The sequence below is a fragment of the Tasmannia lanceolata genome, unplaced genomic scaffold (genome assembly GCF_043159265.1).
Source record: "Tasmannia lanceolata isolate RefF3 unplaced genomic scaffold, GAP_Taslan_0.1 ptg000005l, whole genome shotgun sequence".
Classification (NCBI taxonomy): Eukaryota; Viridiplantae; Streptophyta; class Magnoliopsida; order Canellales; family Winteraceae; genus Tasmannia; species Tasmannia lanceolata.
This window is the reverse complement of record NW_027518682.1, coordinates 8,072,187-8,086,710: the sequence shown is the minus strand read 5'-3', so window position 1 is coordinate 8,086,710 and position 14,524 is coordinate 8,072,187. Positions and strand designations below refer to the sequence as shown.

Here is a 14,524-nt window from a genome sequence, read left to right as displayed (position 1 = left end):
CTAGAATGGTGGTTAAACTCTTCTAGCATTAGATATTTCTAGAAAGAAACATCTAGAACAATGTTTTCAAAGAAGGAAAAAGGTAGAGTGGAGAAATCTCTAGAAAGAGGATTGTCTAAAAAGAAGAAGAAGAGAATTCTAGAGAGAGGATTCTAGAAATCTAGAGAGAAATCTAGAAAGAGAGAGAGAGAGTCGGTGCTCTCTTAACACAACACGAGGTTCATAGCAATTGAACTACAATCTACATTACATAATACATATGATAGTTCATGAATTGAAACTGTTCAAATTGCAAAGTACTAACCTATTGTATTCTTAAGCCTAGTTATTTACCTCAAATCATCAATATGAGAATGAGGTCCGTCTGATAAACTCTGACCATTGCTAGTGTAATATCTGTTTGAGGTGGTTGAGGTTTTGAGGGGAAGAAGTGGCAGTAGGTCGTTTAGGGTACGTTTCAATAGAACGGACAATGGAACTTTGTGAAAGACTTTTCATACTGGTTCACCTGCATCACATACGGCAGTGCTCTCTGTAACATGCAATGCGGTCTTTGGAACCAAAAAACATGGCGCTAATATTATTAAGGTGTCTTATAAGGACTAGTAGATGTGGCGAAGGATAATACCCTTAGATCCCATATCCTTGCATGCCATATCCAAAACCTCCACATTCTTAATTAATAGCATTTGAAGGTCCTCCTGCTGGTCTTACGCTCTTACACTACAGCCATTGCTATCACCAACCCCATGTCCACGGTGTCAGCCTAACCCCAATAGTAGTTATTGTGTTTGTAGATTTTTCCAGGTACACCGGCATCATCATCCCCACCATTTGGTGAACTCTCAAGTGAATCTGCAAGTGACTAACATGGTATAATTTAGCTTCTTCATCCCCATGGAGTGGTGCCTTTTGCGTTTTGTATACTTGCGGTGATGCTTCTGCATCTTTTGTAATATAATATATCTAACCATTTATTTCTTCATCTTCTGTTATAACCAAGGTTTAAATTTTCGCTTTCGGTACCAGTTTCGGACCCTGAAATTTCGGTCCAAATCCGGTACCACAAAGAAAAGGATATTTTATGTAATGTTAAATTTCGGTTGAAATTTTGGTAAAATATTAAAATAATAATTAAAAAAGGTTTTTTGGTTTAAATTTCGGGCAAAAACGAAATTTCGACTGAAATTCCGAAATAAATGACCGTTTCGGTTTTTGGTGATTTCGGTATCGGTCTCCACTGAAATCCGAAATTTTGGTCCTAAATTTCGGATTTCGGTTGAAATTTAAAACCATGGTTATAACACACTCTCACACACACAAACACATTCATTTCTTTTGACCATCCAACACCAGTCTTCCTCAGAAACCATTTTCTCCATCCTCATAAAACTTCATCTTCCCATGAACCCATCCCACAATGTGCTCATCACTCTATCACAAAATGTATAACACATACTTTAGATGCTTATCTTAGTAAACTAAAAATTGTACGATTTGAAATCGGGTAACTTACACGAATCTTACCTAGAGGAACTACAGCAATTGAAGATTGCACAAATGTATATAATATGCTGACAATCCCGTTTGGATCAATGGTGAGGATATATGGATTCTATGATCCCACAAGGGGGGATATATGTGGGATCAAGCAATTCAACTTGTAGAAATTCATGGAGCTAGCCACAGGGTCTTGGTTCGATATGGATCAGACATCCCATGTATAAGATAAAGAAATGCAAAAATTAACGGTTTAGCTTTCGTTGGCAGATCTTTGATGGATCAAGGAGCTAGGATCATCCCAACAAGGTGTAATAAAAAACATTTTGCCAGGCATGTGCTCGCCAATTGGACCAACGGATTCGATTGCTTAGATGTGGCGCAGGTGGGGCTCTTTTTTGCATTTTCCTTCGAAGTCATTAGAAGCCAGATTGATTCTTAATACATGCTTGTATGATAGCAGGGCAGGTAAGGTTACTTTCCTAATGAGCTATTAATATTTTTTTTTGTTTGAATTCCCAAAATGCAATCAGCTTTCAATCAGAAATGTGCCACTATAAAAGAAAATGTGATTAGAATTGTCGTTTCCCTTTGTTCTTGATCTTAGCTGTATATTTTGTACAAACTAACCAAGTGGTTACAGCAGAAAGTTCCCTGGTAGACGAGTGCAATGATACTTTACTGAAAAGCTACCTAACTTACAACCACTGGTGCCAAATACGTAGATATGCAAACAAAATTTAGTTAGTACAAAAACTAACTGGAACCGGAAATTGGGATAAAAGGGGGAGTTGATATCCACTCTCTTGTTCCAGCAAGACGGTCACCGAGATACAATAATAAACTAGCTAACAGAAACAGAGAGCTAAAAAAATTCAACGATCAAAAGCTAGGGAGGGAGAAAATCAAAGAGCTCTACACTCTTTGTGGATACTCCCTCTCTCGCTAATCTGTTCGCCTCCCCATTGGCAGACCGTCTAACATGGTTGAAATAAACTGATGCCGAACCTGGTCTAACCTGAATCTCGTCGAATAAGGCAGTAAATCGCCAAGGAGGTACATGCGAACCACTTAGCCGCCTGATGATGTTGAGAGAATCCCATTCAATCACTACTTTGTTCAAATCCACATTTTGAAGCATTTTAATACCTTGATGAATAGCACGGACTTCCACCTCGTTGGCATCCGCCACATCAATTAGATAGCCAAATGTCCATTTTACTAATCCTCCCTCCTGCAGCAAACCTCCAGGCCCAGGGTTTCCCATACTAGAGCCAACGAAATTTAGTTTTAAGATTCCATGGGTGAGAGGAGTCCAACTTTCAATTATTTTAGGCTTGATACTATAGTCACAAAATAACTCCTACCAGCCATGCCATAAGTCACAGCCGATACAAACTTGAAGCTTTCTAAAGTTTTCACCCACAATTTTGTTAAAGGCTATTAATAGTTTCAGTTATAGTCAATGGAAGAGTTGTTAATAAAGCGTGGAGTGTCATTATAACAGAATGGAGTGTGGATATCATTTCCTGAAAGACCAAGAATAAATATTTTGGGTTAACTGTGGATGTGGTTGTTGATGGAGGGACGGCAGAGGGTAAATGTGAAGCCTTTGTACATGCTGGTGGAGTCGTGCTAACAGTTGCGATGATCTGTACATTAAAGATCTGTTGCATGGAAATTGAGGTCACTGGACATGGCATCTTCTCTAGAAGATTATTAAATTTTGATTATCAATTTGTGGTTGATTATAAGGATTTGGGCACCCTTCCATTAACGGCTAGCTTTTTAGGGTGAGTTCTACCTGGGTCCCAACAGTTGATTTTGTTTCACACCAACTCCAACATTTGAACTTTTGGAGTAATTGGTTGTTTCACAGTTTCAAAGATGGTTAGAAATTTAGATTAATGGAAACCTCTTGTTGATTTTTTTATGTACTGTAGAAGTAATGATGAGTGTCTTTATTTGAGCAACTCATTCACAGTTCATCCTTTGTTTTTTTTTGAAGCAAAGTCTTCCAAATGAGTAGATTCGGTAAGGTTGTGTAGCTTAAGCACTGTTTGGACTGAAAATTGCGTTTAATTTTGGGTCCAGTAATCTGTTTTGGACTCAAAATCGGTGCTCAAAATCCAAAAAAGAACAGGGCCTTGGAAAAAACTGGGTTTGAAATGGTGAATGTAGCCCGTGAAGGAGATTTACTGTATGTAGCCCATCATTTTAATGTCTATTATATGAGTGGCTTGGATCACCGTACCAATAGGCCCCAGTCATGTATTCTGACCATGGTCTGAAATTTGGTAATTTGGTTCGAAATTCCGGACTGAATTTTCGAAATTTCAGACCGAAATTCCAAAATTTTGTAACACTTTTAAAATAAAATAAAATAATGGCATTTAATCTAAATTTTGGACCGAATTTCCGTCCGAAATTCGGTAAATGGCGAAAAATGAAATTTCGGTAAATTTCAGTTTCGGTCCCCACCGAAATTTCGGATTTCGGTCGAAATTTAAAACCATGATTCTGACACTTTTGTCTCGGAAAAATATGTCCACATCCCATTGTAGGGTGAGTCATGATATTGTCTTTGTCTATGGTTATTTCGGAATTGGAGATTTTATCTGATGTGTGCGCGTGAAGTCCAGTATTTTTTTAAAAAGAACTGTCGGCCCACTTCATGGGTTGAACCAAACCATTCATTTTTTGTCCCACTTTTTATTTTTTATTTTTTATTTGATGATTAAGCTGGGGTTGGGCAAGACCCCCACCAGATATATTAAAAGAAAAAGAGAAATACAGAGAGCGGGCCACAAAAGACCTAACTTAGCATGCTGCTACAAGCCACCAAGGGCTAAAGAAAAACAACAATATGCAAGCTACAAGAGATCGCCAATCATAAATAGAGAAATACATAAAAGAGGATTGTGCAGACAGCAAATTCACTGAGACTTTCGAAAGTAAATCATCCCTCTCTTGTCACTGTCCAATAATCTCAACAGATCAATGGGAAATTTTGAAATTGAGATGTTTTTACCTTTGCATATCCAATCTCTTTTGGATAAGTAATCTGCTACCATATTTCCTTCCCTCCACCACTTCACAGTATTGTATAAAAAATACCGGACTTCACGCCCACACAGCCTATACAATCTCATTTGTTAGGTATGATTATGGTTTTTTGTCTTGAATCCCTTTTTCATAAGCAGAAAAGGCCATTGTGCAATTATTCCTCGTCTTCGATGTGGTGTTTCTGTCTGTAGGCACTGCTGGCATGGGGGACCACATGTGGTCTTTCAATTGTACTTAGTCTACATGGGGAACCACAAGATATCCTAACTCGCTTAACTCATCACTTTATTAATAACTTTTCTAATTAGTTTTCTTTTATGCTTTATAGCTTATTAGGCGATTTTAAACTGTAAGGTATAACATTTCCTCCTCTCTCTTTCATTATCTCATAAACATTGTCTCACCTAGTTCAACTAGGATATAAGAAGAGAAACTCTACAAATTTTTAAAATAGTTAAGGAACCTCACTCTTTCTTAAAAATAATAGCAAACTGCAAAGAGTCTCACTTATGCGGAACCCAGACACCAATCTCAAGATGTTTAAGCCATCTTGAAGATTTTCGTTGTTGTTTCCACCCGTTTGTCATCTATCACAAATATCTATTAGCTTTCTATAGCTACTAACCATCCACATCATCGAATTATACTAATCTTGAGGCTACTTCGTGCTATTAACATGGCCAAGACACATTTAGCTGGCCAAAATCTGATTCGGTTAATCATCCAAACGAGAGACATTAAATTCTTCCGCAAGTCCCTTGTAGGCGGTATGTCAAAAGTACCGCCCTTGATATTTGATCCAGCAGCAGCATCATAAATATCGAGGCAGTATCCCCTCCCTCCCACACACACACACAAAGTCCCTTGTAGGTGGTATGTCAAAAGTATCACCCTTGATATTTGATCGAATAGCAGCATCTTAAATATCGAGGGCAATACCCCCTCGGGACTTGATGGTCGGGCACCATATAAAATCTCTTCTCCAAGAATATATCAAAATATTATCGTCTTTAGCATCAATGAATAGAACAACCTGAATCTAGAATCCATTTATCTTGAGAAGTGTATCTATTTATTGTGACTTAAAACATCCTCAACCATTTGCACTGCTCATCCATTATGTCACCACCGTATAGGGGCAAAATCATGGCTTCTTCTAGCTTCAATGTATCATTCGCGAACAATAGTATAATCATAAGTTTGTGGTAAGAATCAAGAAGAGATGTAGTAATAAGATATTATCTCCTTCTTTCATCTTTTTGTATCAACCTTGTAAGTATGATATAAAAGTCCACTGAACATCGTCCAAATGATAAACCCGAGAACATTCAACTCCTAATTATAATTAAACGAACTCACCTTCGCGACACACACATCCAAGCTCTTCTCTCAATTTCCATAATGTGTAATATTACATTATATACTTCATTTTGAAACCTCTCTCTCTCTCTCTCTCTCTCTCTCTCTCTCTCTCTCTCTCTCTCTCCAATCCAACTAGTAGACAAGAGACACTCCTAGGGTTTCCAAACGTGTTCAAGACACTCATAGAAGGCGGTTAGCAAAACGGAAAACGTTTTGTAAAAAAAAAATGAAAGTCTATGTTGTTATTCATTCGCAAGAAGACAAGGAAGTGACCTCAAATCCCCACGAAATGCAAAAAACATAGTGGAAATGACCAAGGGAATCGTTGGTGTATTTTCCTTTCATCCTTATTTTCGAAACACAATCCTGTTTTGGAAGTGTTTTACTTTCTAATAAGGGATTTGCTAGCCTCCATTGCAGAAGGCATTTCGCGGATGGGCTGATGGCAGCCACATCATCTCACTTTTCAGCAGATCTTGTCTTCATTCATGATGTGGCTACTCTCCCATGCAGCTACGCTAGCAAATCCATTCTAATAATATTAGAGAACTACAAAGACATATTCCAATCCCACAAAATAAAATTATATTAACATACATAATAATATAAAATTTATAAAATATTCATAAAATAGGAATTTACTTGAAATAGACAGCATATCACATGATAAAAGGGATTAAACACAAGGATTGCTAGGGAATTTTGCATATAGGCTTTTTCCGGCTGACTATTGCATGAGAGAGCAGCGACATAGGCTCACTTTTTAGCAGATTTTGTCGGATCAATTTAATCTATCTGAGGTGGCTGTTCTTTCATGCAACAGTCAGCCGCAAAATGTCTTTACGTGAAATTCCCTAGCAAATCCCTTACATACATCTACATTCCCGATGTCGATGTATAGAAACAAGACTATAAAATGACATTTTAATCGGATTAGAATCATACCGCTATATTATTTATTGGTTAGGCAACCTTCTTACTACAAGTCTAGACAGAATAATTATGTGAGGTAGATTCCTTCCTTACCCAAGCTCCTAACCATGGTTTTAAATTTGGACCGAAATCCAAAATTTCGACACCGAAACCACCCAAAACCGAAATGGTCGGTCGAAATTTTGGTTTTTTCCGAAATTTGACACAAAAAATCTGTTTTTTTTAATATTAATTTAATATTTCACCGAAATTTCATAAATTTAATAATGAATAAAATATCGTTTTCAGCTTTTGTACCAGATTTCGGTCGAAATTTTGAAATTTCAAGCCCCGAAACCGGTACCGAAACCGAAATTTTAAACCTTGCCCCTAACCAAAAGAATAGCAAACATTTTAATACATAAACTCTAATATAAATAATTTATAAACTAAATTTTAAATAATATAATACAATTTTCAACACTCAACCATGTCTGCACCTTAATAAAGACCACGTGGTTGAGAAGCGTTGGAAGTTGGAACAACGAACGATCGCTTGTTCAACCAAACCAAAGAGGGTACTCTAAAACTAGGAGTCTAGGAGGAATGATCACACATGTGTAAAATAATATCACTTCAATCAATGTTCGGTAGGTGTATTATATGTAAGGCTCACCTAAGAAGATCTTCAACTAGATCAAATGTGGGGCCCTCTTCTCATTCCCTTTCTGATCAGGACCAAACGATGTGAAGAAGAACATACAGTGAAAGAAGTTGCAAAATCGTAGTCACTTAACCAACATCCCTTGCTTAAATTAGAAGACATATACAGACCATTTTATTATAGATTTTCTGTGAAACGGCCATTTTACCAGACACCTATTCACCTAAACAAACAGATCATTGCTTCAAGGAGAAACAATCAAGAAACTGAACAAGAAATAACCCAACTTAGAAAAATAGGTAGAGGTAATTCAAAGGAAATAGAACAAAATCCAAGTCTTTTTTGTGGGATTCAAGAGAAGTGCCCAGAAATAATAATAATACACAGAAAGCAAATACATCATCCCATTCGTATTTTTTGTAGAGAAAGAGAGAACAAAGAAAACCCTAGAAACAAATGTTCAAGCATTTACCAACTCGTTCTAAATATTTAAAAAAGAGTACGGAAAATGCAGAAACATTTCTCCTGCTCTTCTTCACCCAAAATAGAAAATCAAAAAAAGATAAAAAGAAGAAAGAAAATCTAACTAAACCTTGTAGATAATAAGAAAACAAGGCAAAAGGGCCCTCGAATCAAACACAACGAGTGACCCGTTATCCCCACTCACTGAGTCAAACCCACCAACCGATCCTTGGAGAAACGATTCCACCCCCTTACAAATCCTCCCAGCAATCACTCTACAAATCAACATCGCCCTCCTCCCTTTACCACCCCCAGCACTCTCGTGGGCCCCACCACTGCCGGGAAAAGTGCGAATGGCCCCACCCTTGCCGGAAAACGTACAAAGCCCACCGGCCTCACAAATCCCTCCGGCAGTGGGCCCCACACAGTGGAATCTCATCACCTCGTTCCCGTCCGCAACACACCTTGCGTTCTCCTTCCTGCTGCCCGGATTCCCTCCCCCTGCCCGAGATTTCACCATCTCTCTATACTCTTCAAAACAAGCAATAGTTTTGGGCAGATTTTGTACCTTGAATAACATCTCGATCTTGCCTTGGAATGCATTATTAGACCAACTAGAATGGAATATGATCTCCACAACGTTACGTGAAGAATGACCTTCGGGCAGCTCGGTCAGGGTTGGGAAGAAAGGGTCAAGAGTTCGGGCAGATGGACTAGTCCGAGTTGGGTTCGGGCCGGACTCGATTTTGGCTCGTGGGCGGCGAGAGGAGGGCGCAGGCGGCGGAGGCGGCGGAGGCGGCGGTGGTGGTGACGGACGTGTGTGTCTTTTTCTGGGTTTTTTGTGGGTATTTTCGACGATTTCTTTGAGGCTTTGAACGCTCTTTTTGCAGGATGATGTGTTGAGGAGATTGAGATGGTATTTTGGGCTAGGGTGGTACACGTCTTCGAAGGCTCTGGATTTGCACTGTAACGATTTAACCCAACCATTCGCCATTAAAGATGACAAGAGCTTTGTTTTTAGTCGCCTTTTTCTTCCATGGATATATCTATATAGAAGGAAATGCAAGAGACACGGTCTTATTAAAGAAACTTGTATTTGTTCGAGTCTCCTTTTATTAAATGACTATAACTCTATAAGTACCTTTGTATCTCTTAACAAAAAAACAGACCCACTTGTATTAGGGGCATAGTGCATACACGGAGTGCTTTGTGCACGCACTCCTCCTACCAAAATGGGAGTTGCCTATAGGGGGTGTGGGGCCCTCATATACATTGTGATTGGGTGTATCTCTGAATAGATTATGGGCATATTTGGAAATTTTCGAACATGGGTGCAGATATGTGCGGTGGCTATATCTATTGTTTTGTTGCCCAAAACTGTGAAGACATGTTCGACCTAAACGGCAACTGTCTTTGTTCTTACTTAGGAAACAAGCATTAGTTTCCTTTATTGGAATCAATTATTCAAGAAGAAACCAATAAATAAAAAAGAAAGCAAACTAATTAACAGAAACAATTTTGTGTTGTGAGTAATTTGTCTTTAGGGGCATTTCAGTCCTTCTACTTGACAAATGGGACCTCGAAGTTATGAAATGTAAGTTATGAATATTTTTAGGGCAATGAAAATTTCACCCCCCCTACAGTACGTATTCGCTCCCCTTTTTACGTGATTTGACGTCAAAAGCGTTAATGAGGGGAGCGAATGCGCACGGTAGGGGGAGTGAAAATATCGTCACCCATATTTTTATCTGCCGATTCATGGGTTATATGGGCTACACGTCATTATCACAAATTAGATAATATTAGTTTGGAAAGTTTTGAAAATCCAATACCAATACATATGGGTCGATATCATCTCAATGGCGCGCAGATATCTATCCCTGGAGCGGTGGGCGATTCTAATTCTCCATTCCTTGAGCGGAAGGGTAAAGGAAGAGAAACCGACAGCTGAGATTAATGATCGTAGAGTAGAAACAAGGATATTGAAATCTTAGTTGTGAGCTAAGATTTCTGTGCCCAAAAAAAATAGAGGCAAAATTCAATCGAGGGCATGAGAAACCAAGGAAATTTACTGCTTGTAACTCTTTAATCCGCCATTGTTCTTGCCGAATGATATGTAATAATTCACAAACTTGGATCAGCTAATTGTTCTCTGATAGCACTTGTTCCAGTAGAGATTTCTCGATTTTGAAATGCATGGAAGCCTTGGGTAGTAAAAAAAAATAGGTTATATATTTTCGGGATTGGATTTCATATTCGAATGAACGTGGCAGGAGAAAACAGCAAAGACAATGTTGAGTCCTTGGCACTAGTAAGGACATGACTAGAGAACTTCTAACAAAACGTTTTCGATTGCAAAACAAGCTGAAAGTTTGATTTATTTGCCCCAAAGGGAGGTATATAATTTAATTCAAATCTCGTGATCTCTTCAATTTCCATGGAAAATAAAAACAAGTATTGAAAGGCTTACCAATTAGAAGATCACATGTCCTTCCGATCAATCCAATTGCTAGTAGAATAGCCCTATGACTTTGATATTCACAAGTCATTCTACTAATAGAGAATATGTTCGATGTGTATACTTTTTAGACGCTCACTGCTTGGATCTTCATCCCAATTACTAAGATAGGTCACCCTACAAAGTAGAGGCTCAACGTCGGATAGTTGTAATAGAATGAGATGTCTAATCCTATTATCAACTATTTTGCTAGGCCTTGCTATGGATGGGCCATGGAGCAAAATCTATTCTGATCTGACGATTCTAAGCATCCATTTTGTGAGTGAAAAATAAAATAAAAAATGACGCTCTGTCTTCATCAAGAATGCGTCTACAATTGGAGGAATGGACTCGTTCAATGAGGGTAGATTTTTCTCTCCATAGACCACCAATAGGAAGGCCTAAGAAACAATTTGTACATATAATTGAGCAAGTGGCATCTTCTTGTACTTTTGCCTGCTCATTTTTTCTTTAAAAATATGTGCAACCGTTATCTAAAGACAGTCTATCTGATAAGTTGCATTTCAGTGTAGATACATCCCCACAAAAAGTAAATTGGGGCCCAAATAATTAGATGATCTAAATCATTCACTCGTTGGTCTCAAACTATTGAATGGCCATGCCGCGAAAATCTTCTCTAGAGGATGATCCTAACCCTCTGATATACTTGGTGTAAAATGGGTGGCTCAAAATGTTATTTGATACTCAATCAAAACATGGGTTTCGGAGTACTTGTTATGTGTACTCATCAAAACATGATTTTCGAAAGATCAAAGCACTTGTTTTGGAATTGATGGAAAGGCATCGACGGTTTGCTGAAGGTTTGGACAAAATCAGTATAGCGATTGGGGAAATGCGCAAAGATGAAGAAAAGCAGAATATTGAAAATGTTGATGTCCGAGTGGAGAAAAGTACAAGAATGGATGGCAACATGGATAGGTTAGTTGAACACATTACCAAAGAGCATATTGATTTTGTTCAAGTATTCAATCATTTTGCCGTTTCGATTCGGCTCCATGAAAAATCATATTTCTTTCCAACTTGGATCAAAACGGATTTTGAAGGCGGAGTTTGAATGATCACGATCGCTATTTTTGAAGAACATGAAGGGCTAATGTCAACTGTGTTTTTCAACATGATTATGCAGAATAAGATTTGGGACCACGGTCGAACAAATTATGCTCTCCAATAATCCAACCTTGAGGATAGGGTTGATTTTAAGGCAAGTGGAATGTTATGTGACAAAATGGGTCCCACTTTGAGTGATATAAATCAGTTTATTTTTTTATTTTTAAATTTTCTCTTTAGTTATTTAGTATATAGTTTGGAGTCTTAGAGATGAGGGTGATCTAGATTAGGGGATTTTTGTAGAAAAAATATGTACATAGCCTTTCTTAAATTAATGGAGAATTTTATCTTAGATTGTGTTTTGAGGACAAAGGAGGACCGACCTTTCCCTCGAAGCAGGTCAAGAGGCTAATCTTCCCTCTAAGAAGATCAATTCTGTTACGAACCAAATCGGGTTCATAACACAAAAACGTTTAAAACCTATGCTTTAGGATAATCCTTGATACAGCCGGACAAAAGTATTGTCTTGACATATTTCCTTAAAACCCTATGCTTTAGAATAATCCTTGATACAGCCTAACAAAAGTATTGTCTTGACATCTTTTGAAGATGCAACCCGATGAGGCAATTTGTGACGAGTCGGAGATTATAGTTGAGGCAAGTCATGACAGGCCGTACATGACCAAGGGTGGCATCTGGCCGCCATGGCAACCCAAAACCAATTAGATCAAGGGCTAACATTGGTAAGCCATGCCAAGCAACTTTGTGCCCATTGGACGGACGCAATTAGCAACCAAGCTATGCAGGAGTGCCTACTTATTGCACTTGCTACCCTATTGTTGGAACCAAGGTAGAACTCACCCAGCTAGCCGTTAAGGGGAGGGTGGGCGTCCCCGAGGGATTTCTCCACCTCGGGGATATACCGGGGTTACCACGCACTGCCTCTAATACCACTTGTTGGGACAAGATAGAACACACCCTTAAAAGCTAGCCGTTAAGGGGAGGGCACTCAAGTCCTTATAAGCCCATCCACATCCTCTCACTCTTCCCAATGTTGGATCTTTTGGTTTTGTGTAAAACCTGCAACACCAGTCACATCGGACGGAGGAAACTGCTCAATCAAGCTAGGTATGTGTGCTCTCTCAACCCATCCATACCCATAGGACTATGTCAAGGCTTGACATTGCCACCATGCCCACGGCCTATGAGCCTAACACTTTGCCAAGCCCCCCTAGCGCACCCGCCATAGAGGGAGATCTTCAAAACAGATGGGCCCATTGTTCGATTTTTTGTGTATTTTTGTGAGAATATACGACATAGTATCATACAAAATCTCCCATGTATGAACATAATGATTTCCATGTCAACTTATTATATCAGTGGCCAACATGTGGAATTTTTCTTAAGAGGAAGGTGCAGGCCCCATGGATCCATCTCAACCGTGAAATTTTGCCATCTGATATGACAGGACAACTGATATTAAATCATTAATCGACTATTTTAATTCTTTATCGGGTTTTTAAATCTTCTATCAGGCAATATAAAAAAGTCTTTAATGCATATTTTATAGCACCAAGTAGGTGTCAATACCAAGAAAAAAGGATGGGTTAAATAAAACCCGTGTAAACACAGTATTAATAAAGTGTTAATGAGAATAAATAGAAAAATGAAAAGCATGAGCTGGTTTTGAAGTTTGAACTTGTCAAATGTCAAGAGAAGGAAGAATAGAAGAGAATGGAAACTGTCAACGAAAGAACGCACTGAAATCTAAACTGAAAGTACATGTAATTTCGGATTTCTTTCTTTTAGTATTGTGCTTTTAAGACTTTGCAAGGGTTCCAAGGAGACAAAGGCATGAGAAAACAACAAGACACTGATAGATTTACAAAAACAAAGGAGAGTGTTTTCAAATACCAAAGCAAGAAAAACAGAAGTTTGGAATGATAAAAGCAATGGGTGAAGTGGCAAAGGAAAAGGAAGAGGTGGAATTTGAAATGTACAGGGAATTTCAAAACACATTTTCCTATGTGGGGGATAGAGGGTTTTACCAGCCTTTGGCCTCACGCCTGAAGAATCTCTTGAGCCCCGGGAACTGCGTTTCTTCAAAGCGTGCTCTCGCCCAAATCTTTGTTTATAACACTAATGGGTACTTCAGAACCTTGTGAGTTATGACTCGGCTTCAACTTTGGATTTCAGAACCTTATGAGTTGTGACTCGGAGCGAGTTCAACGATTTAACGAGGGAGAATCCGAGGGAAAAAAAACCCAAGGTCCAGTACGGTTACGATTTGTCATGAAAACCCAATTTTGGCTATCTTTCTTTCGAAAATAGGGATTTGCTAGGGACCATGGCAGAGGGCATTTCACGGACCGTCTGTTGCATGAGAGAGCAGCCACATAGGCTAACTTTTGTCTTATTCATCATCCTATGTGGCTGATCTCTCATGGAACAGACGGTCCGCGAAATGCCCTCTGCGATGCTCCTTAGCAAATCTCCTTAAAATACGCCTAAAATAAATTATACGTTCATTTTGCACATTCTACCTTTATTTCGATGTCAAATTTTAGCCCGTTTTAAGTGAATTTTACATGGAAAGAAACGGAGCCTACATGAAAAGAAAATCCAAGTAATGAGTTTCTTGTTATCAGGAAATCATGAAGTAGATCTTGATTGATCTCATCACTTGTAAGAAAGTTGAAGAGAGCAAGGATTAGCTCGGGTCTATTAATTATTACTGGGAGATTATGATCTAACGGTGATAGAAAGCTCTTATACTGATCAATACTCCATGTAAGAAATTCAACAGACATCATTGCCCATGTCTTTTCCTTTTCCTCTTCCTCTTTCCTCGTCCTTGTTTTGAATGATTTCTCTGTGTGCATACGACAACATTTTTGCCATGGTAGTCTTTTTGTCTCCTCTTCTTATCGTTTCCTTTTACTAGAAAAGCCAGAAATCTTTACCAATAAATATTTGTACTGAAATTACATATG

At 38.6% G+C, this 14,524-nt stretch overlaps 1 protein-coding gene across 1 annotated transcript; it reads right to left on the bottom strand.

The window, feature by feature from the left end:
- Nucleotides 1-7,816: 7,816 nt before the first annotated feature.
- On the bottom strand, nt 7,817-9,075 carry LOC143876556 (uncharacterized). The gene has a single exon (XM_077378262.1). It carries the CDS (start codon nt 8,958-8,960, stop codon nt 8,091-8,093), a length of 870 nt encoding a protein of 289 aa, XP_077234377.1. The 5' UTR covers nt 8,961-9,075; the 3' UTR covers nt 7,817-8,090.
- Nucleotides 9,076-14,524: the final 5,449 nt, after the last annotated feature.

What these genes read in the sequence shown, in the direction of transcription:
- LOC143876556 (XM_077378262.1), bottom strand. Translation starts at nt 8,960, where the DNA reads ATGGCGAATGGTTGGGTTAAATCGTTACAGTGCAAATCCAGAGCCTTC.